General features: G+C 33.0%; 1 protein-coding gene across 11 annotated transcripts in view; it reads left to right on the forward strand.

Moving 5' to 3' along the window:
- The window catches only part of CACNB2 (calcium voltage-gated channel auxiliary subunit beta 2), a 1,902,347-nt gene that overhangs the window by 1,475,658 nt on the left and 401,387 nt on the right, over positions 1-25,302 (forward strand). For all 11 annotated transcript variants that reach the window (XM_044064636.1, XM_044064629.1, XM_044064630.1 and 8 more), the window contains exons 3-4: positions 8,473-8,595; positions 23,704-23,840. In XM_044064636.1, the coding sequence (XP_043920571.1) occupies positions 8,473-8,595; positions 23,704-23,840 (260 nt within the window). The remainder of the gene's footprint in view (positions 1-8,472; positions 8,596-23,703; positions 23,841-25,302) is intronic.

Raw genomic sequence — 25,302 nt, forward strand, 5'->3', positions numbered from 1 at the left:
TGGTCTGCAGGAGGTCAAATTCTGCATCCCTGTCTCTCAGTTCAGCTGTTGAATCCCTGCAGACTTGCTTGCTTGTCCCACTCTGGAGGCAATCAGGGAAGTCACGTTTCTCCATGACAAGCAGTCATGCAGGACAAGCAGATAATTGAGATAATATCTATGGGCTACACCATTTCCTTTTTATTCCCTGCTCAGCTGTTATCTCATCCACTTCCTGACATCCCAGTCTCAGTAGGTGCTGACCAAACTGGAGACCATAAGCCTGTTATGCAAAATAATAATCCATGAGTTCCCACCAAACTAGAAAGGGTCTGCGTACTATGCCTTTCCAAGAAAACACTTGGATTTCAGCAGCCTAAACCTGTTCATATAAAAGGCAAACTTCCAGATGGCCTTGGTGCAGTTGATCCTTCTGTAGCTAGAGGAGCAAGATTGAATGTACTCTTTGAATCTTCTGTGTGCATACTTACATATCAAACTAGCCTAGGAGTCCAAGAAAGTTCTGCATGTCAGAGTGGAAGAGATGGTCACTTTTAGTTCAGTTCTCTTCCATTTGGTTTCATGAAAACCCCCAGGGTGTTTATTAAATGCATGATGCCTATTACAGCATGCTTCCAAATTATGGTAATGTTTTCCCACACCTGAACAACTGAATCCTAGCTACTTCTACAAGAGTCACTGTCTCAGTCCTTGTGAGTATCAGTGAACACTTGAGAAGTTCCAGATAAAATTGTTCTAATAGTAGTTTTCATTGTGAGCCATCTAGCTTGTCTTGTTTTGCCAGCCTTCCACAAGACAAGAATATATCCCTTCAGTTCAAGAATCACAGTCTTTTGTCTGCTTCTGTAGCAACAGCAGCATTATGCCTCAAGGTTCAGGACTTACGGCAGTTACTATCTGTCTAGTTGCTTTCACAAGAGGGCTACAGAGTGCTTTGAAGATCCGTTGGAGTCAGACCGTGTATGCCATGCTCCCTCGAGTCAGGATTCCCCAGGAGTGCTGCAGACATCTAGACTAATTGCTTCATCCATACCATTCACACTATCAACCCCTAGCATGTCTGTCACCATGGATAGGTCTGTCTTGGATTGTTGGGGCATTGATTTAGACAGTTAAATACATTCACAGGAAGAGGCCAGTCTACAAATAAATGCCCTAGAGATGAGGGCAGTCCTAAAGTTGCAGACTCTACAGGACTTTCTTGCAGATGGTGTGATAACTCTTCACTCAGAAAGCATGTGTATAATTTTGTATCTCAAAAAGTGGAGGTGGAAGGATAGTCTTCTGTCCTATGTCAGGGGGTCATTCATCTGTGGGATGATCACCTTATTTTAGCAACACATATCTGTGGCCAAGCCAACTATTTTCAAGATGTCAGCCAACGCCACTTAATGCCATATGAGTGATTCTCCAGTCTGTCTACTGTGACTTCTTTATTCCACTGACCAACTCCCAGTCCTGATTTTTCTCTCTAATCCCTCATCATGGACAGACTTCCCAGGGCACTCTGTTTCAGCAGTGGCTGTCAGGTCTCATTTTATACATTTCTTCAAAAGGAGAAGCTTAAGACTCTGTCCTGTACTTGAAGTGGAAGGATTGGGTCTTATATGATAAGAGAAATTATGTACATACCATAGTGACATATCTTCATCATCCACATCTGTCCACTCTTACCTTTTACCAAACTATTACAAATTGCCACAAGAATGGCTAATAGGGTTACATGTTTTATGGAAAAATAAGTCTATGGAGGCAAACTCAACTGAGAGAGAAACTGAGGAGCAATGCATTGTGGGAGCTGTGGGAAGAGTTGGTGCCTTGGAAAGAATGTTAGATGATAAGTGACTAGGGCCTGACATACATGGGTCATGAATATTTATTGTTGTGGTAAGCATATCACATATATTTATTTATTATTTTATTGACTGGATGTTCTATATCCAACCCAGTCTGTGGGTAAAATGGACTCAGTGTGGATCATCCCATTAGCCCACTTAGTTGGCAAATGAATTAGTGAACAAAATATACTTTTTTATCATGTTGTTTGTAAGATTAAGATAATTATTGAAATAGTATCTCTTCTTTCTGTATTGTAGCTTGTTCATGTTGTCATTCCTTCAAATGGCTTTTTGTTGAAATTACCTGTGTGTTTAAATCTTAGCAGTATGACTTAGGGTCATTAATAGCATTTTGAAGAAATTTTGTTTAGAGTACTGGGAACAGCATTTCAGTTTGTTCTTGGAGTATATAATTTATTGCATTATACTTTTCACTGGCAAAGTCTAAGAGAGATGGACAGTTTAATTTTTGTCCATAGGTTTAAGATGATAGTATTGTGATGTGAGTTAATTTTAAAAAAGTTATAATCATGGGAAGGAAGTAATAAAATCCTAGTGTTATCAGCATGTTTTCTAAAATACCTCCACATCTAGTTAGATTTCTTACTACATGTTCCAAATTGTTTTGATTAACGTAGTTAATGAATATTTGGGCATACTTATTTGATGTTGAATAATTTACTCAGGCACTGTTTAGGTTGATAAAAGTCCCCATAAGGCAGTAATTTTCATTGACCTTTGCTTCTTGGACTTTAGCCAGGAAATCTTCATATTGTCTGGGGGCCAGTGATGAGGTACATTAGGCTTCTTTTTTATTAATTCTGTAGTTTTCCTCTTAATCCATGGCAGGGTCATGGACAGTAATACCCTGTATTGTCACTTAGTAGGTGTATAATAGAGAAACTAATCTTGAATGGGTTGCCACCCCATTTTATGGTGCACATAGGCAGATAAACAAACAGTCACACAGACACATGCGCAACATGCATAGCAACAGGGGATGTGGGACACTGCCAGTTTACCTGTGAGATCTGGAGGAAACTGGATCACCCAGTGAAAATCCAAGTGAACACAGGAGTAAAATGCACCTTCTGCATAAAGGTCACTCCAGTCATGATCCAAACTGGAGAACCAGCACTCTGAGGCAACAATACTAACTTCGGTGCTTCTCTTTCTACTGACATTTATTCCATGAACAGTTTCTAGTCCTGATCTATGTTCATTGTTTGCAGCTATTGACATACCACCACCTATCACACCAGATGTGCAACAGTGAATAAAGGTATACCCTTGTATTTGTCATAAGCATTTTTGATCTTCAGTCCAGGTGTCAGTAATGGTACAGGTAACAGCCTTGTCCAAGCAGAGAACATTGTCTAAGTCATCCACTTTATTGTTGAGACTTAATGGGATCTAGCAAAGCTGCCTTCAGCCTTCATTTTATCCTGTTTCTTTTTCAAGTTATTTTATTTATTAAATTTTGCTTAGAATTAAAGGTATCTAATCTTTAAAAAAAAAAAAAACAATATGGAAATTCAGTACTTTAAGCCCATCAGGTACAAAGCACTCCAGCTCTTTTCCAATCTTTCTTCAGGCTGGCATACACTAAATACCTATGTATTATGCCAGGTCTATAGACACTGTGATTCTGTGGCAAAATACGGATACTAGCAAGAATTTTTTTTGTGGATATGTTTACTTTGTTATAGTTGTAAATTTTGACAAAAGATAGTAGTAACTCCCCCAAAACCTGGGAATATGGGACTTGTCAGGGAGAATCAGTGAAACACCAGTTTGATATATTTGTGTGTGAGCATGTGTGTGTGTGTGTGTGTGTGTGTGTGTGTGTGTGTGTGTGTGTATATATATATATATATATATATATATATATATATATATATATATATATATATATATATATATATATATATATATCTATATATATATATATATACATATATATATATATATATATATATATATATATATATATATACACATATATGTATATATATATGCGTCCTAGTTGTTACACTGAAAGTACAGTTCATCAAACCTTACTTTCGCGGACCCACTTTAGCAAAAGTGAATTTTATCGAAAATGCACTTTCGCTAAAGAAAACCAAAAAAATAAATAAACGTGCAGTTTACATGTAACGTTAGTTGTACATCATCGTGTAGTGTTGATGTGCAACTAAGCAAACTCTTGTTGAGATCGTGGTACAGTGGGGATAAAGGAATATTCCCTTTTCCCCACTGTAGTGGGATCTCGGAGTAAGAATATTAAAGTAGGGGAGTGTGGGGTGCAGGGTGGCTTGGCCCCTGCATAATCGTGTTTAGTGTGGTTTTTTTTTTATTTTTATTTTTCCGCGAAAGTGCATTTTCGATATAATGCACTTTTGCGATAGTCAGTTATCGGTAGTACAGTTCGATGAACTGCATTTTCTATAATACAACGTATACCCATATATATATATATATATATATATATATATATGTGTGTGTGTGTGTGTATATATATATATATATATATATATATATATATATATATATATATATATCTGGTTCCCCTTCATATGATCGAATTTCTCTAAACTCGAAAGTCATAAACTGGAAACCAGAATCTCGAATTTAGAGAAACTCAAACATATGAAAGGGACAAAAAAAATTAACACCTTTCAAATGTTTTCGCAGGGGGGCTTCGCCCCCTACACCCCCCACACCCCCCTACTTAAATATACCTACTCCAGGATCACACTATAGTGAAGGAAAGGGAAATTTCCCATTCCGTGCTATACGCATAAGCGCAAAATGGAAGATTTTTCCATTCCTCCGCTATAGTGCGGTCACAGAACATTCACATTTAAACTGCTAGGGTACAGAGTGACCTGGCCCCCTGCAATAAGGTAAGTTAACTTTTTATTTTTTTAAACCTAAGGTTCCCATTCACAATTTCAAGTGAATGGAAGTTCGAGATTCTGGTCTCGAGATTATGAATTTCAAGCTTCCATCCATTCGATCTTGTGAAGGGGAATTATATATATATATATATATATATATATATATATATATATATATATATATATATATATATATATATATTTATAAAGGTTTACCATCAAAATGTTAATTGCACATAGTTGAATGTGCACATCGTCAACAACTTTACTCAAAATCTGTACTGCCGAATTTTCAGAATGCCAAAAAAAAAAAAATGAATGTTGACATTTCTGGCCGCTACACAGCTTAAAACACGTGCTAACATGGGTCAAAAAGGGGACAAGATTTTGTGGTTCAGAGTATAGGTGTTAGACATTTTCAGCAGTTGGAGTTCAGAGTTCACTTTAATGGTGTCGGCGATGTGCCGTCAACATTTTGATGTTAAACCATATGTAAATTATGTGTCCTCCATTGAGGTGTGATACTAAGAACAGAAACAGGATCGTAGTACATGCTTCATCCTGGCATTCATTTTAAATTGTAGCAATTGCTAAGTATGAATGGATAACAAGATGCATATCACTTGACTTCAGTTAGAAATCTCCCTTTATTTTTCTGTTTAATGTCAGCCAACACCCACAAACCATGCAGGTAAAGGCTTATCATTTATTGATGCCAAAATTTCACTTGCAGCAGCTCGGTATTATGTAATAATGATACTATTAGATTTCCTGTCAGAATGGAGGAGACATTAGCTGTTACCCATAAACATGTTTGCTGATTAATCTGACAGTCAGTGTCTTTATTTCTTTGTCATTTACTTCTATAGCTGCAGGTTACTTAATGTTAATATTGGTCTTTGCACTGACTGTGTTGATAATGAAATATACTGTATAATACTATTAAGAATATAATACTGTTAAGCAGCAGTTAACAAGCTGTTTCTTGTGGCCTAGTGGTGCATTGTTTGATTCCCTCAGCTTCTATTGCCTAACTGTGCGAGTCAGAGCAAGTCACTTAACCCGACACTGCTCCTTCTGAGTCTGAAAATGGTTCATAGAGATCAATGCTCTACCCTGAAAATAAACACAAATAATTAAATGCTAATTTCAGTTAACTGCATTTTATAAATTACCAACAGTCGTCCTTGTATTGGATTAGCATTTTCTTGTTTAATGTGATCTGCAGGAATGTGCACATTCCAAACCTGGCTAAAATGTTGACAGCTTATGTTTTAATGCTGTATTCATCATTTCAGAATATTTAATGCTTATAAAATTCAGTTTCTTCCAACATCATTATGCCAGAGTTCTAGTTTACTTTTTTATGAATCTTTCTTCCCAAGTAAAGTTAGAAATAGTTTCATACCATACTTAAAATGTGATTTTATTCTATTTCATAAAATCCTTTTCATCCTATACTTTTTTCATTAGGCACGTTTTCAAAGTGGTACGACTACTTATATTTAAGTGCAAAGATAAGTACTGGAGAACTGCTCAAAATATGGAGTATTTTTATACCCACAAATAATACAGTATATTTTAAAAACTAAAAAGGCAAATGTAAAATATACACAGAGGAAAAAAACTACATAGTTGCCACTCCAAAACAAGAGATACATGGTATGCATTATAATTGACTGCATTTTTCATGTGTATTGTCATATGGTTAGCATTAAGAGAGGGTAGCCTCTTCTTCTTCTTCTTTAAGAGAGGGTAGCATGATTTTATATAATCACTGTTCCTGTGTCCCCTAAGTAAACAATAACTCATTAGTGACATCTGATGTATGTATGTGGTGATTCACTGTATTTCCTCACCTGTTTCAACTAGCAGTGAGTTAGCTATTTTATTTGTGTTTTCATATTTTGCCTGTGCAGGAAATGCAGTTTACACCACATGCTACATCTCCATTCAGGTATAAGAAATGATTGCATGGATATAAAAATGGCAGATTTGAGATGCTGCCCAGTATAATATATCCTGCAGTCAGCATTTACTATTAACACCTGTTATTTCAATATTCCTAATAAAACTGTGACCCAGGTGGACAGTAGTCTCTCCTTTGATAGTCACATCGCCACAGTAGTCAGGAAGTCCTTCTACATGGCACACTTCATCATAAAAGGGTTCTCATCCAGGAAAAAAGAGGTCATTGTTCCTCTCTACTCGACACTCATTAGACCCATTATAGAGTACAATGCCCCTTTTGGAATGTACCTCAAAAGACATCTGCAGCAGCTGGAAAGGCCACAGAGGATTACTGGCCTCAAACAAATGCCCTACACTGACCGCCTCAAAAAACTCCAGCTTTACTCCATAGCATATCGCTTACTCCGAGGTGATCTCTGCCTAACATATAAAGCTATGTCAAACCCAGAGCTGTTGGACATGCTACACCTAAAGAAATCCCAATCCCTCTGAGCTACATGCTCTGGGGACCTAAACCTTGTCACCATAATAAACAGGACATGATAGATTCCTGTCCCAGAGACTTCCCATACTCTGGAACAGGCTACTCATCTATGTCAAGCAAAGTTCTTCATTAGCACTCTTCAAGAAAATTCTTGATGAGTGGATGGGAAATAGGAAATACACCCCGGGGATCACTTCTGTGTCTCTGCTCAACAGTGGCACAGGAAAATAACTTTCTTGGGTGGCGTAAGCCAGGGAACCTTGTTGGCTAGGATTACGTAGGCCCTTGGGCCGATAGCCTAGTACCTACCTATGAACCTATGACACTCTGAGCTCTTAATTGTTTTCAGCATATTTCTGTATCACACCTCCTCCATTTTGAGAGGTGCTGTAGCAGTCTACCAGTAATATGTCTGCAAAGATATTTCAGTGTGTTTGAAATTGCATGTATAAGTTTTTTCATAGTAGTGCAGTAAATATTTTAAAAATATGCCAGTTATCGGTATACTGAGTAAAAACACTTTTCTGACTGTGACTGCTTTAATCAGTAGCAAAACCAGTGTAAAAATATGCTTAGGAAATGTAATGGTCTGAATGCTTTTGTCAACTATAATATGGCTGAATAATACTACAGTAGGATTCATTGCACATTTCATCATTCATAATACAACTGAGTTATAGCCCTGCTCTGATAAAAGGGAGGCCAGTTCTGTGTAGGTCACCAAGACTGACAGTTTGTAACCTGACAGTAGCAGTTCTTGGCAGCAACTGTCACACTTAACTTTTGCCACCTAGGTTGTCTCAACAGGGATGCCTGTTAAACCATTCTAAGCATAATGCATGCTGTGCCTATAAACTAAGATTTTTCCAGTAAAGTAGTGTGGTTTTTGCTGCTTGCATAGTTATATCTATTATACTGTTAATAAAATGCAAGTACTTGATTTTTTATACTGATTTACTATTGCATATCTTCAAGAAAGTAAATGAAATTTAAAAATTAAATTACTATAGCACAAAATGAAAAAGAAGATGGAAAGACAATATGTTATTGTCAAATGTGGAATGTTCTTTGTAGTAGTATACATGGCTGAATTTAATAATATAATGGGAATAACATCCAAATAGTTTACTGCTAAGGGGTGTTTATGAATTGTTTTCCTTTTTTCAAATGTAACTACAGAGTATTCATTGCATAAGTAAGAGTAGTAGAGTGTATAACTGCAAGGACGATCATAAAGGAATAAGCAAACATGTTCAACCTATTATGTCTTTTTCTACAGAGCAAACCTGTTGCATTTGCTGTTCGAACAAACGTTAACTACAGTGCTGCACAAGATGATGATGTCCCGGTTCCAGGCATGGCCATTTCATTTGAAGCAAAAGATTTTCTGCATGTCAAAGAAGTAAGGAAAACGGAAGGCTTTTCACTTATCTACCCCATTATTTATCCTCTCAGGCTTATTGGAGTATCTTGATACATTTGTTATTTATCATGCTTTTCAAGGCTATCTTTTTTAATTGTACAATAATTATTTATTCTTTGTTGACTGGGCTAGTCCCACTAGTAGCCTCTTTTCAGGGGAGACCAGAAGGGGTATTTAATATTTTTGAAATATTTCTGTTAATTTAAGGTGGTATTCATAGACAAATGCTTTGTTGCTGCACTGCACTAAATGTCCAGGCTCCTGTAATGTAATATGGCAAGAAGCTGCTTAAATAGAAATCAGGGTTCGTATGGCAAAGGTATTGGTAAAACTGATAGCCATGGATTAGTGGGGCTTTGTGGAGGGCAGACACTCATTTCATAGCATTAATAAAATGATGATGATCCACAGGGAAGTAAAATGTAAGAAAAAGCAGATATTCTTGGTGGGTCTTTATGCAGAAAAAGCATTAATTATTCAGTTGGGATATTATAAGTAGGACAGTGGAAACATTTGCATTCCCTGATAGAATAAGAGCATATATTAGGAGGATCTCTAGTAGGAGGATCTCCTGATAGAGTGAGAACATATATTAGGAGGATGTCCTGATAGAATAAGAGCATGTATTAGGAGGATCTGTATTAAAAGGATCTCTAGATAGAGTAAGAGCATGTATTATGAGGATCTCTATTAAGAAGATCTCCTAATAGAATAAGAGCATTTATTAAGAGGATCTCTATTAGGAGGATCTCCTGATAGAGTAAGAGCATGTATTATGAGGATCTCTATTAGGAGGATCTCATGATAGAATAAGAGCATGTATTAGGAGGATCTCTATTAGGAGGATCACCTGATAGAATAAGAGCATGTATTAGGAGGATCTCTATTAGGAGGATTTACTGATAGAATGAGAGCATGTATTAGGAGGATCTCTATTAGGAGGATCTACTGATAGAATAAGAGCATGTAATAGGAGGATCTCTAAAGAGTCAGTTGCAAGAATTAAGGTGGATGTGTTCCTCCTGGAACAATGCAGAGGTGTTCCCTTTCCCTTTTGTTATTTGCTTTATATTTAAAGGTATCAACAAAGAAAATAAGAGACCCACACATTCAGCGATATAACTGACATAATCAAGAAAAGTTAACTTTATTTACAGTTGATATTTAGAAAAGGATGTTTTGGTGATACTGAACATTTTGAGACAGTTTAATGTCCTTTCAGGGTATAAAATTAATGGAGATAAAACAAATGCTATAGTAATAAAATTCATATGGTTACATAAGTTGGTTCACTAATAACCATATGTATGAGGATGTTTTAAGGCAAAGTATTTAGGTTTACGGATGAAAAAGGATTCTGTTATGGCAGTTAAGGATATCTGGGAAGATATAATGATGATGCAAACATTGAGAAATTGGAACCTCCTGATTATGGATATGAATTGTAAAATACAAGCAGGAAAAATGATTCTGGCTCTTTAGTTTTATACACTGATCAAGCATATTTTTATCAAGCAAAGTACTTCCCTATCCTCTTTAAGGGTAGCCTGGAGGAATATATGGGCAGTTGTAAATACACCCAAGGATTTGGGCCTTCAAGCCTTCATTGAATGATGTCAATAGGTAACACAATTTCAGATCTTGTAGCTAGGCTACAAATGATCCATTGTATCAATAGCTCAGTATTAACTTATCCATCTACAGTCATGCATACACACATACATTATAAAAACACTCAGACTTGTACGTAATATAATATATAAATTTGGGTATACTAAATGCAGTTGAATATCTATTAAGTCGACATGGTTAATGTTTTCTCATTTTAAACCTAAATGCAAAATAACAGGTAGTAAAATCAAAAAATGAACATAAGCATCAATGTTTTAGTTGCTCATAATAACAGTATAAAATGTGATTTCAATGACAGTATGTATTGTTAACATGTACATAAAATTGACAGAAGTCAGCGTAATCAACTAAAGCAATTATTGCAGTCATAGGATTAACAAAGTGACACTTTTGCAAGTAATACTTGAGTACTGCAGCAGAAAAACAATTAGTGTTGTTGTACCAGTAATGACTTTTGAAATAATACAATGATCCACCTTAAACTGTTAGATCAATTCTGCACTTCTATGAGGATATTAAGGTAATATTTAAATAATTACTTACTGCAATTTTACACACAAAATTATTGTAAGCATATCAGATCATTTCATACTTCAAAGGTTGTGTCATCTGTATGTTAAAGAGTAATAGCAAACTGTTAGTAACAGAGTAACATCTTTTTATGAAAGACCCTTATAAACTGATATGGTAAGCTAATGTGTGATATACAGTACATTTAGATTAAAAGTACACTATATGTGCATAAAGCATGATGGTGAAATTCATTTACATGTATAATGATTTAAGTGCTAAGTAACTGATATTATAATATAATAATATTATGACATATTTAAAAAATGCTCAAGTCATTATATCGTGTATATTTCAGTATTAATGAAGTTTTAATACATAAAATGATTGTCAACTACTAAACATTATCAAGATTTTTTTTTCTGTGTTGATTAGGTGTAATGAATTAAATACATTTTATGTATAAACATGCAGTATGTAGTAGCATTTAAGCATAAGGTAGAGTAGCATGTTTTGTTTTACTGTAATTAGTACATTAAATGCAAATAAACAACAAACACTGTGATGCTGTAATACAGCATTACTACGTAAATGTCAGTTTCAAGTTTATGAAAATAACATAATAAGTAGTAAAAGCATAATGCTGAATAATACATATTTCACACATTTTTTTTAAAACAAGTTATAATTGTCTCATACACATTTCAAGTTCTGATATATGTTCACTTTAGATTGTGAGTATGTTGTGTGAAATACTGACAGTGTATATGAATTTTTGGTTGCATTTTTTAGTAATTTCAGTGCTGCTTCAGTGTAGTAACACCTACATAAGGTTGTGTTTCCAAATGATCCTCCCCCCAATTTTCAGTGTTGAAATCCATAGATTCAGAACAACAATATAGTGCAATACAAATAAGTACATCATGATTCTTCTCTTCTTAGTTGAGTCCTCACTAACTCATATCCCTGTCTTTCAACATCTGTTGTCCTCAGTAACATTCATGTCCATTTGAAAAACAAAATATTGTGTGTGTGTGAGAATATTTTATATATATATATATATATATATATATATATATATATATATATATATATATATATTGCACATGGTGGTACGATTATATGTTGACATGATTAACTAATGCCTTCATATTGCCTAAAACAGTGTAACTTTGCTTGCTACCTGTTTCTTGATCAATATCACTATGTCTTGATTGATATTTCTTCTTAAGTGGATATGTAGGAACTCCTGCATAAACATTTTTTCTAATTTCCTTAACTCTGCACTGCTGTTTGACAGTGGTTGACATTGACTGATCTATGTTCTAGATAAGATACAATGATGCCAAGACTCAACTGAATTCTGAGTTTTTGGCAAACCTCAATTGATAACATACAAAATTCTCCAATAACTGTGATCATTCAATGGATATCTTGAGGATCAGCAGTTCTGATGCTGAGCTTCTCTTCTTTCCATGTTAAGTATGTTTTTTCAACATATTGCGAAGTTTGCGAAGACACATCAGCAAAATTATCTCTAAGCATGACCCATGCTTCTAAAGCTTCATGTGTGTGTGTGTGTGTGTGTGTGTGTGTGTGTGTGTGTGTGTGTGAGTGTCTGTGTGGAAGGTAAGTGATACAAATTCATATACAGAGGTGGGAGGAAACTAGAATACTCAGAGAAAACCTCACATTCATAAGGTGTACACAGACTTTGACCAGAGGTCACAACTGAACCCTGTACGTGTGAGACACAGATCTTATCACTGGGACACCATACTGTTTTATTGAATTTGAAGGAAGTATACATCTTAAGTAAAAACATAATATCTGAAGCTTTTCTTTTTTTGTTTGTGTAGAATTATATCATTTTGTTACATAATCTATGAAGCCATATACCTAATATTTGTGTAGCAGGAAAAAATAAATACCTAGTCGGTTTCTCAAACCATATATTTTATTTTTTTTATTCTTTGTTGACTGGGTTAGTCCCACTATGCTAGTAGCCTTTTTTTCAGGGGAGACCTGAATTGGTATTTATACTACTTGGGGAAATTTGCCCATGGCATCAGGGAACTTACCATACTCTGTATGAATGATTGTATGGGGACACAATTCAGTGTGGTGCTTCCTGTCTTACATTCCAAACACGAAGGCTGCTCAGAGAAGCAGGAAGCATGGAGGAGAAGGAGATCAAGATTGCTAGCAAGGGGAGTGAATGTGCTGTTAATCAAACAGCTCTGCAGGTTAATGTATTGGAGTACGAGTCGGAGGATTTGTGGAAGAAGGATGGTAGAAAAGAAGTAAGTGAGGTGAGAAAAGAAATATGGGTAAAGGATAGTGCCGTGCAGAATCGGAAGAAATCTTTCAGCAAAATCTGTTTGCTACAGATATCTCAGCAACCGAATGTGTTATTACAACCCTCCAATCAGGAGGGAGGCAGGATGTTTACTTGAAAGAATAAATGGATCAAAGTGAACCAGAGAGAGAGACAAAGCAGTGTCTTGGGGAGCTATAATTGGGAGAATTCAGGGAAATGAAAATATGCAATAAAAGAGTGAAGAGAGGAAATCATAGTCTCAGACAATAAGAGAGGGCAAAAGAAGTGAAGGAAAAAAGTGAAAATCAAAAAAAAATTGTATGTGAGGATAAGAGGTAAGGCTGAAAAGGACCTAGAAAGTATGAGTTATGGGACAGCATCATAGCACCACTGGGGATAAAACCCAGAGAGGTAAGGGCCTTTATTTGTATTAATAAGGATATATATTGTGACATTTTTTCGAAGAGACTGAGTACATGGAGAAATTTATTGAACAGTATGATAAAAGACGACATTGAGCTATGGAACTTATATTTAATTCAGGCTTTTAACAGAGAAGTCAAAAAGAAAATATTTGTACAGTTAAGAACTGAAGTTGATAGAAATGACTTGAAAGAACATTTGAAAACTATATATAGAGAGTTGTTTTGATGTTACAAAAATGTATGATAATAGAGGTCTGTGGACAGGGGAGTAGGAATGTGGTGTATATTGAAAATGCAAGAAGAAAAAGTTGTGCATTTACCTAATGTTAGTGTTGAAGGAAACAGGGTTATGGTGAGATAAGACATGTTTTTATGTCGTAAGGATGATCACTTGATTAATAATTCCGACAAAAGAAAATGTTTATATGTGGAAAAGTGAGACACGAAGCTAAAAAATGTGAACAAAAATGCATAAAATGTGAAAAGATTATGGACTGTAAATAGTTAGAAGTACATACACAAGACACAACATTAACACAAGAGAAAACTGCTTTAAACAATGCATAATGAACAAATGAATGAAGTTGAGGTAACAGTGAATGTGACAGAAAATATGAATGTAGTGAGGAAAAGGATGAGGAAGAGATAACAAGTAATTCTAGTGATGGAGATAACAAATGGACAAAAGTAAGGAACAAAAGAGGTTCTATAGTTAAAAGAATAAAAGCTAGAAAAGGAAAGCTCATAAATTCACCTCAAGAAGGAAATAAAAAAGGAAAAGGATGAAAATAAAATCCATATATTAAAGTGAGAATTCTAGCCATCAATGTTAATAGCATGAAGAATATTCATCATAGGCTAGCGGAATTAGAATGGTGTATGGCATTAGATATGGATATTATAGCACGTATTGATGTTAGAATAACGGATGAAGAAAGAGAACAAGTAAATGGATTATGGAAAGGTAAAGTACTTTGGAATTTAGGCAGTGAAAAATGCTCTGGTATAGTGATTTTATGCAAAGAAGGATTAGAAATTTTGGATTACCCAGTAATACTTATTGGAAGAATAATAGTAATAGACATAAGGTATAAGAACCAAGTTTATAGAGTGATCACACTCTATGCATATATACCACAGAAGCAAAGGGAAGTTATGTTTAGAAAAATAATAGATTATGTAAGTTTAAATATGCATATAATTTTAATAGGGGACTTTAATTGTGATTTAAGACGTAGACAAAAAGAGGGAGCAGTTAAAGTAATTTTTAATTTGATTAAGTAAAATTATATGTACTTATGGAAAAATGAAAAATTGACATATAAAAGTAGTAGTTTAAGAACTGATATGGATTATTTTAGTCTCAATTTAAGCATGTTATGTCAAGGGTGTAGAATCACAGGGTTTTGTGATCATTCAGCTATATGGATAGAGATTCAAGAAAATAGGAATTATGTAAAGATAGGTAAAGGAATAAAATAATTAATGAATAAGAATTAAATGAAGAGGGAAAAGACATTATATTATACATATGGCATTATCACACACATATGAGAGAATTGTATAAAGATTGGATCAGTGGGTAGAGTAGTTTGAAAGAAAAATATAAGAAAGAGGTACTACAATTGCAAAAATTAAAAAATATCTCAATTTGATACATATAAGGAAGCCAGTGATCAAATATTTGAAAGTATAACAAGTAAAAGTGAAAAGGTCATAGAAAAAGAAAGAACACTATGTAATATGAATCAAGAAAAAAAAAAGGAAGATTATTTAAACAAATATGTTTTGCAATGTAAGAAAGAATTCATACCATATTTAAATAAAATGGTTAAAGAAGACACAAGCTTAATAACGGAACTAAAAAGTGAAAGAGCTGATGTAGTTAATACACAAGAAGAAATTATGAAAACAATTGAATATGTAATAGAGGCATTTTCAATAAGTAATATTATATGGAAAGATGGATGGTGATTGAATAACTTTACAGAAGAAGACAAAAAATGGAGTAAAAGATCATGATAATAGAATTAGAAAATATACTTACGGTGGTAAATGTAGACTCAGCTACAGGAATAGATGAAATTGAATACTTAATGTACAAAAACATGCAAAGGTGGCAGAAAGGATATTTTTTAAAAGTAGTGAATGAATGACTTGAAAGTATTAATGATGAAAATATATGGTTAGGGGCAATGACATTTATATGGAAAAAGGGAGAAAAAATGGATATAAGAAGCTGGAGACCTTTAGTACTGAATAATACAGACTACAAGATTTTCATAAAAATAGAAAAAAGAATAGCAAACAAAGGTAGTAAACTACTATCTGAATCATTTTTCAGAGTTAGAGGTAAAGGCAGTCAAGACTTGCTAATTTTAATAAGAGAATTAGTAGGCAATATAATAAGTAGAAAAGTAGAATTGAAAATATTGATAGGAGATGTAAATAAAACATTTGACGCAATTCAACATAAAGCATTATGGAAAATCCTAGAAGAATATAACATGAGTAATAAAATAATAAATTTCTTGAAATCCATGTACAGGGAAAATAAAATAAGATTGTTAATCAATGGATGGATGGGTAAAACTTTAAGGTTAAATAGTGGTATTAAACCGGGATGTCCAACCAGTAGTATTTTATTCACATTAATTATGAATGTGGTACTTATGGAAGTGAATTTGACATTAGAGAAAGCTTGGTATCACACACCAGAAGGAATTATGAATCCAGTTATGTTTACATATGTAGATAATTTGGTGCTAGTTGTTAAGAATAAAGATTGGATGAATACAGCTATAGGAATGCTCAACAAAGAAATGAACATGTTAGGATTGACTCTTAATAAAGATAACAGTAAGGCAATGTTTTTTTGGGAGAAATACAAGGTATTACATTTAATCAAGAGGGGGATAGAAATTTTAGCAATAAAGTTTGGAAATTATCAGTTAAGAGAACAGCGATGGAAAGATGTGATAGTAAGATTACGAGGCCTTTGTATATTCTGGAGAACATTTAAGCTGTCATACACAAAAAAGCCACATTTATGTAATTCCATAATATTGGGTAAAATTACACACTTTGCTGGTGTATGTACAATTCCATCAATATTAGAAAAGGATTTATTGAATGTAATTTTTACATTCATTTGGGGGTCAAGACTCAATTCTGTGAAAAGAGGTACTATTTACGTAAGTGATAAAGAAGGAGGGTTGGGTTTGATACACCCAATTGTATATGTTTCTTCTTTGAACATGTACAGAATCTTAATAAGAAAGATAAAGATAAGTTTTTAATGAAAATCATAGAAGAGAAATATAAAGCAATTTGGGAATGGTTAGAGTATTTAAAAAGAAGTAAAAAAGTTATTTGCATGGGTTTAAAATTATAACAACAAAAATATTGTTATAGAAAATTGACATAGGGAAGTTACAGGAAAACAGAAGAACGTGGTATGAAAATATAATGTAAAAATTTTTAGTATGATTATTCATGGAAACAAGTGATTTAAAGATCAGAAAAATCAAGAATGAATAGATTTAAAAAGCATGTAGAATGTATGGCGTTTTTGTGGAGGTTGCCAGTAGGTAAATTGCCAGTTAAGGCAAATATGCCATATAAAAAATAAAAGTGTTTGTATACACTGTGATGAATTGGAGACAACTGAAAATGTCTTCATAAAGTATAAAAGGACTTTCAAACTGTGGAAAGAAATATATGATAAAGGGCATTTAAAAGAAATGAAGAACATTGAAAATATTAATATAGACATGATTGAATATGGACATTATAAAAATGTAAATCAAAATGATATAAACAAATTGGATGAAAACATATTTTGTATAATATGGATAATATGGAATGAGAGAATTAATGAACTGAGATATAATGGAAAATGGTTATCAGAGATTCTGAAAAAAGTAAATTTTGGTTGTGGAGAAAGGAGTGGGGGGTTAAAATTTGAATGTAGATGTAAAGGTATGTTAAGAATATTGTAAATATTTTAAATATTAGGAATATGTGATGAAAAGTTGTATATAAGATGCATTTGTAAATATAATAAAGAACCCCTACTTGATTAGCGTACGGGGACGCAATTTGTAGTTACACTTCCTGCTTTAAGTCTGGGCACAAAGGCAGCTCTGAGAAGCAAGAAAGCAGTATGGAAGAGAATAGTACATGTCATAATGGAAGCAGATGGAGAGAAGGAGAAGCGATGGTAAAGGCAGTCGAGCCTTCACAATAAAATTTATTCATGGAGAAGGAGATCATTATAGCAGAGGAGTAGAAGGAGGAGGAGGTTATGCCACTTCAGGAGGAGGAGTACGATATAGAGATGTTATTTCAATAAAAGGTATTCAAGGGTGAAGGAAGGTCACAGGTGGAATGTATTCTTACAACCTTCCAGCCAGGAGGGTTGTGGGATGTATATTTAAAAAACTTGATTGATCAAAGTAAACCAAAAAGCAAAAAATCATCATCTTGGGGAGAAATAATAGAATACAAGTGGAGGAAGTACAAGAAATAAGATTAGAAAAAAATAAATATTATATGCAAACTGTGAAAGAAGGAGAAAAATGATGAAAAATAATTGAAGTGAGAGAAAACATCAAATATGAATAAGTAGTAAAACAGAAAAAGAACTGGATAGGTATGAAATGTGGGACAAGGTCATATCGCCTCTGGGTGCTGGACCCAGAAAGGTAACAGCATTTATTTGTATTAACAAGGAGTATTTTGCAACATTTTTTGAAGAGTCACAGTATATGAAGAAATTTTGAGAATAATATGAAAGAAAAAAGAATGATAACCTGTGTAACCTATATGTGATACAGGCATTTAACAGAGAAGCAAAAATGAGAATGTACGTACAGTTTCATACAGAAGTCAAAAGAGACACTTTGAGAGACTATTTAAAACTGTGTTAGAGAAGTATTGGATATTACAAAGATTTATGACAGAGGTTTATGGTCTGTGGGATGGGAATGTGGAGTGATATTGCAAATGCAAAATGAAAAAAATAATACATTTGCATGGTATAATTAATATGGAAGGGATCAGGGATTTGGTGTGGTACTGGAGACAACCAAAGACATGTTTTTTTCTGTGGCAAAAAATGACCATTTAATTAATACTTGTGATAAAATAAATATTTAATTTGTGGTAAATTTGGTCATGAAGCAACAAAATGTGAACTGAAATGTATTAAATGTGAAAAGGTAGGACATTCATGGATGGATTGTGATGTAAAAGAAAATAATACACATGAAATGAAGGAAGCTATAGTGCATGAGATTGTAATAGAAGATGATATAGAAAAAGTACAAAGGGAAAATAAAGATACTGCAGTGAAAATAAATGAAACCATAATGGAAGAAGTAGAAAAAGAAGAAATAAGTAGTTCGATTGAAGAGGGAGAAGAGAAATGGATGTGAATTAAAAGCAAAAGAAATTCCATTGGTAAAAGAGTAAAAGAAAATGTAAATGTAAAAATATGGGAATAGGAGAAAACAAGAAAGGAAAAGGATGACAAATTACATAATATTTGTTATAGAGTGAGAATCCTTGCTATAAATGTAAACAGTATCAAGAATGTAAGATGTTTATGGGCATTAGAGTGGTGTAGTTTATTGGACATAGCAATTATAATATTAACAGATGTAAGAATTTTGACAGAAGAAAGAATACAAGTTAAACTGTGGGAAGGAAAAGTAACATGGAATGAAGAAGAAGAAAGATATTCAGGAATAGTAATTCTAAGTAAAGAAAATATAGAAATTTTACATTAGTAATTCTTGGAAGAGTTTTAATAGTGGATATAAAATGAAAGAATCAAGTATACAGAATTGTGGCATTATGTGCATATGTCATACAAAAAACAAAGAGAAATTATGTTTAAAAAAATTCTTATGTTAGTGTCAATATGCAAATTATCCAATCAACCAAACAACAGGACATCAAACTCATAAAAAACAATGAAGAGATCCACAAAGTCTCAGGAGGCCCAAAGCCTTTAATATACAACTTTAAAACCACAAGCAGAAAGATAAAAAACAATTCCACAGGATAAGCGCAAATTATATTAGTAGGAGATTTTAATTGTGACATAAGACACAGGCGAAAAGAAGGAGCTGCTGATAGTTATTTTGGAAATAAAAAGTGGTAAAATGTATTTATGGGATAATAAGCAGTGGACCTATAAAAGAGGTAACTTGAGAACAGAAATTTACTATTTTGTATTATCAGACAGTTTAAAAATATGTCATAAAGGTATACAAATTACAGGTTTTTCAGATCATGTAGCCATCCTGGGTAGAATTTCAAGGTAAGGAAGGATATATTAAATTAGGTAGAGGCACTAAAATATTAAATGAAGCAGAATTAGATGAGATAAAAATAACCTTACAGTTATGGTTAGATAATATAAATATGAGGTGTTTTTACTAAAAATAGACAAGATGGATAGCCTTAAAAGAGAAATATAAAAAAGAGTTTTTGAAATGGCCAAGGACAAAAAGAAAACCAGATAGTTATAAATCTAAAGAAATTAGTTATCAAATGTTTAGAGATATAATAAATAAGGATTTATATAAAAAGAAAAAATATATGAATTGAATCAAGAAAAGATTAGAAGGTTGTTGTTTAAACAAGGATATTTTTACAAGGCAGAAAAGATAAATAGTGCCCTATCTAAATAAGAGGGCTAAAGAAAATAATAGAATAATAGGATAGTTAAGAGATGAGGAAGTTAATATAGGTAAAACACAGAATGAAATAATGCAAGTATTAAGAAATTGTATTATGAAAACGTGTTAGAAATGAAAATAAAAGAAAGTATAAATGCAACTTAAAAATGGGTAAAAAATATAGTAAGGAAATGGAAAAGAAAATTACTATAACAGAAGTGAAAAAAGTTTTAAAAACAGCAAATCTAGAGGCTGCTACAGGAATAGATGGAGTAGAATATTTGATGTGCAAAGATTTGAATGAATGGCAAAAAATATCTAGTAGAGGTTTTTAATGAATGGTTAGAAAAATGTGTACAAGATAAAAAAAATATGTATGGGTATAATGAAGTTACATGGAATAGGGGAGATAAAATGGATATAAAGAATTGGAGACCTGTAGTGTTAAGTAATGTTGATTATAAGATATTTCTGTAAATAAAGTAAATAAGTTATTGAATGAAACAGTTTTAGCAATAAAAGGGAAAGGAAGTCGAACTTCTAACAATAATAAGAGAAATGAGAGAAGATGTGATAATAAGAACAGTAGAAGCTAAAGCTTTAGTAAAACATTTCATAAAATACAACATGCAGTGTTGTAGGAGATTTTCGAAGAATATGATTTAAGTAAAAAAAATAATGTTCTAAGATCAGTGTATAATACTAAATAAAGTAAAATTGAGGGTTAATGGTTGGGTAAGTGAAACAATAGAGATAAAAAGTTGCATATAACAAGGTTGCCCAATAAGTAGCATATTGTTTGCATTTTTAATGAATGCAGTTGTAAATTAAATAAGTTTAACATTAAAGGAATCTATATATTGTACAAAAGAAAGAATACAGATGCCACCAATGTTTTCATTTGCAGGTGATTTAGTATTGATAGTAAAAAATGAAGAATGGATACACACAGCTATTTAGACACTACAAAGAAATTAAAAGTGTTAGGCTTAAGTATGAATGAGGACAAAAGTAAAGGATTAGGTATTTCAGGTATAATAGAAGATATTCAATTTAATAAGGACGAGAGAGAAATTCTAGGCTTAAAGTTTGGTAACACATCAATGGAAGAATATGTTAAAATAAGAAATATTTACTTGTTCTGGTGAACATTTAAATTTGCATATAGAAAAATGCTTATTTGCTGAATTCAGTGATATTAGGGAAAATAACTCATTTGACAAGTGTATTTCTGATGCCAATTGAATTTGTAAAATAATTATTGTTTGTATGGTTTGCCTTTATATAAGGTTCAAGATTAAACCCAACTAGAAGTGGAATTCTTTAAGTTTCTGAAAAGGAGGAGGATCTGGTTTAATAAATCCAATTGTACATATAAAATCATTGGATTTGTATAAAATTTTGGCTTGGATGGAAGAAAAATAAATTGATAGTAGAGATAATAAAATTACAATATAGAGATATTTGTGAGAAACTCAAACATCTTAACTCATTCACTCTAATGGAGCTCAGGAACTTTGCACTGTAACTTCTAATGGGCGGAGCTTGACTTTTGACAGAATCAAATAATGTCCTTGCATTTCAAACAAATGTTCCTATTTTTGGAACCATAAGGGTTACAAAAGAGGTATAAATGGCAAACTCTTCAGCACAAACTATTTTTATAGTGGTAGCATTCTTTAGGTTCTTGGTCTTAAACTGAATTTTATAAGTCACAGTAAGCACAGTTACTATTAGTCTGTAATATTTTGTAAACAACTTACAATATCTCAGCAACCACTCAAGTTACACAAATACTGTCAGCAGCAGTTTATTCATCTATCTGGGAGCTTTGATATGAGGCTAAGGAGTTTTGGCTGTGTTACTTGGTTGCTGAGATATTTAGAAAAATGTGAAAATTATATCTGTATAAATTAATATCATAAAAACAACAGTTAATTTTTATTTACCTGCATTAGACATAGGTCAAACATGAATGCAGGTGAGTTTGCCATTGTGTAAGCTTTAAAATTAAATCTTTTAAATCCTTGTACATAGCATGGTTTTGGAATAATTGATACAAATATGAATAAAAATGCATCAGTTTGATTTAACTGCAGATGCACCTGGAGGGGTCACTCAGATGTAATGAGTTAAAAGAAGCAAAGGTATGACGGATACAGAAATGAGTTTATATCAAGAAAAAGTATTATTATGGAAGATTGATATAAACAATTTAGAAGAGAATATAAAGGAATGGTATGAAAATATAACAGAGAAGTTTTATTATATTTTTACATGGAAGCATTTCGAAGAAAAAAATAGCTGTAAAAGCAAGAATGAATAGATGTGCGAAATATCTTGAATATGCAGATTTTTTATGGAGATTATCCATAAATAAGCTTGCAGTAAAGGTGAATATGCCATACAAAAAAAATATTTAGTATTTGTATATATTGTGAAGCAGTACAAGCTACAGAACTTGTGTTTATGAAATGTAATAGAGGGAAGCAATTATGGAAACAAATATATGAAAAAGAATGTGTAAAGGGTTTGAAAAATGTAAATTTGGATATGATAGAATATGGGTACTATGAAAATGTAAAATAAAAATGGGTAGGGAAATGAGATGAAAAGTTGTTTTGTGTGATAAAGATTGCATGGAATAAGAGGTTAAACTAAATAAGATTAAATGGAAAATGGTCATTGTCAGATATTCTGAAAAAGATAAAATTTTGGTTATGAAAAAAAGTAAAGTCCAGGGATTAAAAATGTAAAAATATAAAAAAAGTGTGTAAAGTAATTGTATATAATTGTAAATAATGTGTATAAAATATATATTGCAAATTTTTAATGACCCCTACTCTCTTCGATAGGTGCTGTATAACTAAAACTCATTTATATTGAATTTGTTCATTGCAGATTTTGTATTTTAGTCTGACCTGTACTTATTATTGTATCACTTAAAAATGTAAGGATGTTTATTTTACAGTTTTCTCTATCTTTTTTCTCTTTGTTGGTGTCTGTGTGTGTGTTTTTGCCCATTAATTATTTGGCGTGCTTCCCACTTACTTAGGAGGATGTTAGTTTACATGGCTGTTCTTTAAACCTGACTTGAATACTTTGTTGCATAAGAAAGAGTGCTAGAACTTAGCTTAGATTATGTTTAGGGTACAGTTACATAATTATGCTGCTACTTTCCCTGCATGGCTTTAGAGCGAGAATTTAATGTCACATTTAGTTTCATACAAGGTACTGTAATGTGCAAGATGATGGTGCACTTTTCAGTTTTGTTCCCTTTTTCATCTCTGTGGTGTGACTATAGAGTTGGTATATATAATTTCAGGGAGTGTGGAGGGCTTGCCTCAGTGGGGTTTTTTAGTTCACCGTTTTTGGCATGTAATTTGCCATGAATGGTGAGCCAAAAAACTGTGCTTTGCACTCACGTAAGTAGACCAGTGTTTAGTGTATTTTCATAAATGTGGCTTGCTATAGTACTAAACATCATGTTCATGTTTGTGTTTGTTCTCAGAAATATAATAATGACTGGTGGATAGGACGATTAGTGAAAGAAGGTTGCGAAATCGGATTTATTCCAAGCCCGGTGAAATTAGAAAACATGAGGCTCCAGCATGAGCAAAGGGCAAAGCCAGGAAAATTTTACTCTAGGTAAATATTAAAGCCTTATTTATGTATTAATAAGTACCTGTTGGAGATCTTTCTCTAGAGCCATGCCATTGAGAAAAATAACGAATTTCTGACCTTTTCAGACTAGTAAAATATATGTATTGTGATATATACTAAGTAAATAAATTGTTAACTTTGCTGATTTGTCATTTGGCAACATTTAATGTATAACCACAAGAAGTAGCTTGTGTCCATGCAGCAAAAATCAAGCAACAACCAAATAAATCAAAAATGTTCACGTAGCATTCTCCCAGTCTTGGGAAAATCACTCAGATGATGTTACGAAACAAACAACCATTAAGGAGTGTATTAAAGCAAAACGGATAGTTCTAACTTGTTCAAGAAACATGTCTTTCAAACAAAACCATTAAAAGTTAAGCGTGTTTGTCCTTAATGGTAGGACTTCATCAGAACTAGTAATGCATTACATAATACCCTTGTTATATAACATTCTTCATTTGTCATATGACTTTAAGGAACCAGTCAAAATTCAGTTGCCATGAAAAACTGGTAGGAGCAAAGGATGTAATGTGGTCTCAATAGTCATTCAGTTGCTTAACAAAGAAATCAGTACCCTCCACTCACATAAGCAGTAAATTAAATGAATATGTAAAAAGATTGTATATTATTCATATCAATAAAGATTCTAAATACTGAAGTCGTACAACAATCTTTACAAATCTTATATAAAACTTAAGAAACAGCTTTTAAAAAACTTGTAAAAAGCTGATAAGGAATTTATATAAAACTTGTAAAAATGTGACAGTGTTCAAAGTATCACACTCTTCATCTTCAGTGCAGATGTAATGGAAAAATTTCTGTTGAGTCCTGGGAAGTTGGCAGCCTTTAATTGAAGTTACCATTTTAACTCTTTATATTCTAAAATGTTTTCAGAGTTTCCTCCCCTTTCATCAGTAGGAGTGATCTCTAGGATGCTGAATACAAATTTCTTTAAACCTTGGCATGCCACAGAATGTTTATACAATGCATTGTTAGTGGTTTTGGTTTTTATATCATAGTTGTGTTTGTACAGCCTTTTCTTTAGGGTCCACTCAGTCTTTCTGACATAAAAAGCAGGACAATTGGTGCACTTTGCTAGGTAAATCACCTTCCTTAGTATCACAGTTCCCTTTAACTAAATCGATCTTAATGCTTGTGTAGAAATCCAGTGTGACACTGGAGGTGTCCTTAATGTATCTGCATTGATTATGACTCCCACAATTTTTGGTACCAATATAGGTACTATGTCTACCAGACTGACTGTGTTCTAAAAGCTTCTTAATGTTCATACTAGTTTTATGTATGAAGTTGGGTTTCTTTCCCAATTTGTGGTAAATATCATCATTTATCTTAAATATACTCCAGTTGTTCTTAATAATGTCTTTAATGTGCTTGCTTTGCTCATTATATTAGAGTATCAGAGCCTGTGAAAATTTGTTTGTAG

Source organism: Protopterus annectens, chromosome 3.part0 (genome assembly GCF_019279795.1).
Source record: "Protopterus annectens isolate FY-2018-M chromosome 3.part0, PAN1.0, whole genome shotgun sequence".
Taxonomy (NCBI): Eukaryota; Metazoa; Chordata; order Ceratodontiformes; family Protopteridae; genus Protopterus; species Protopterus annectens.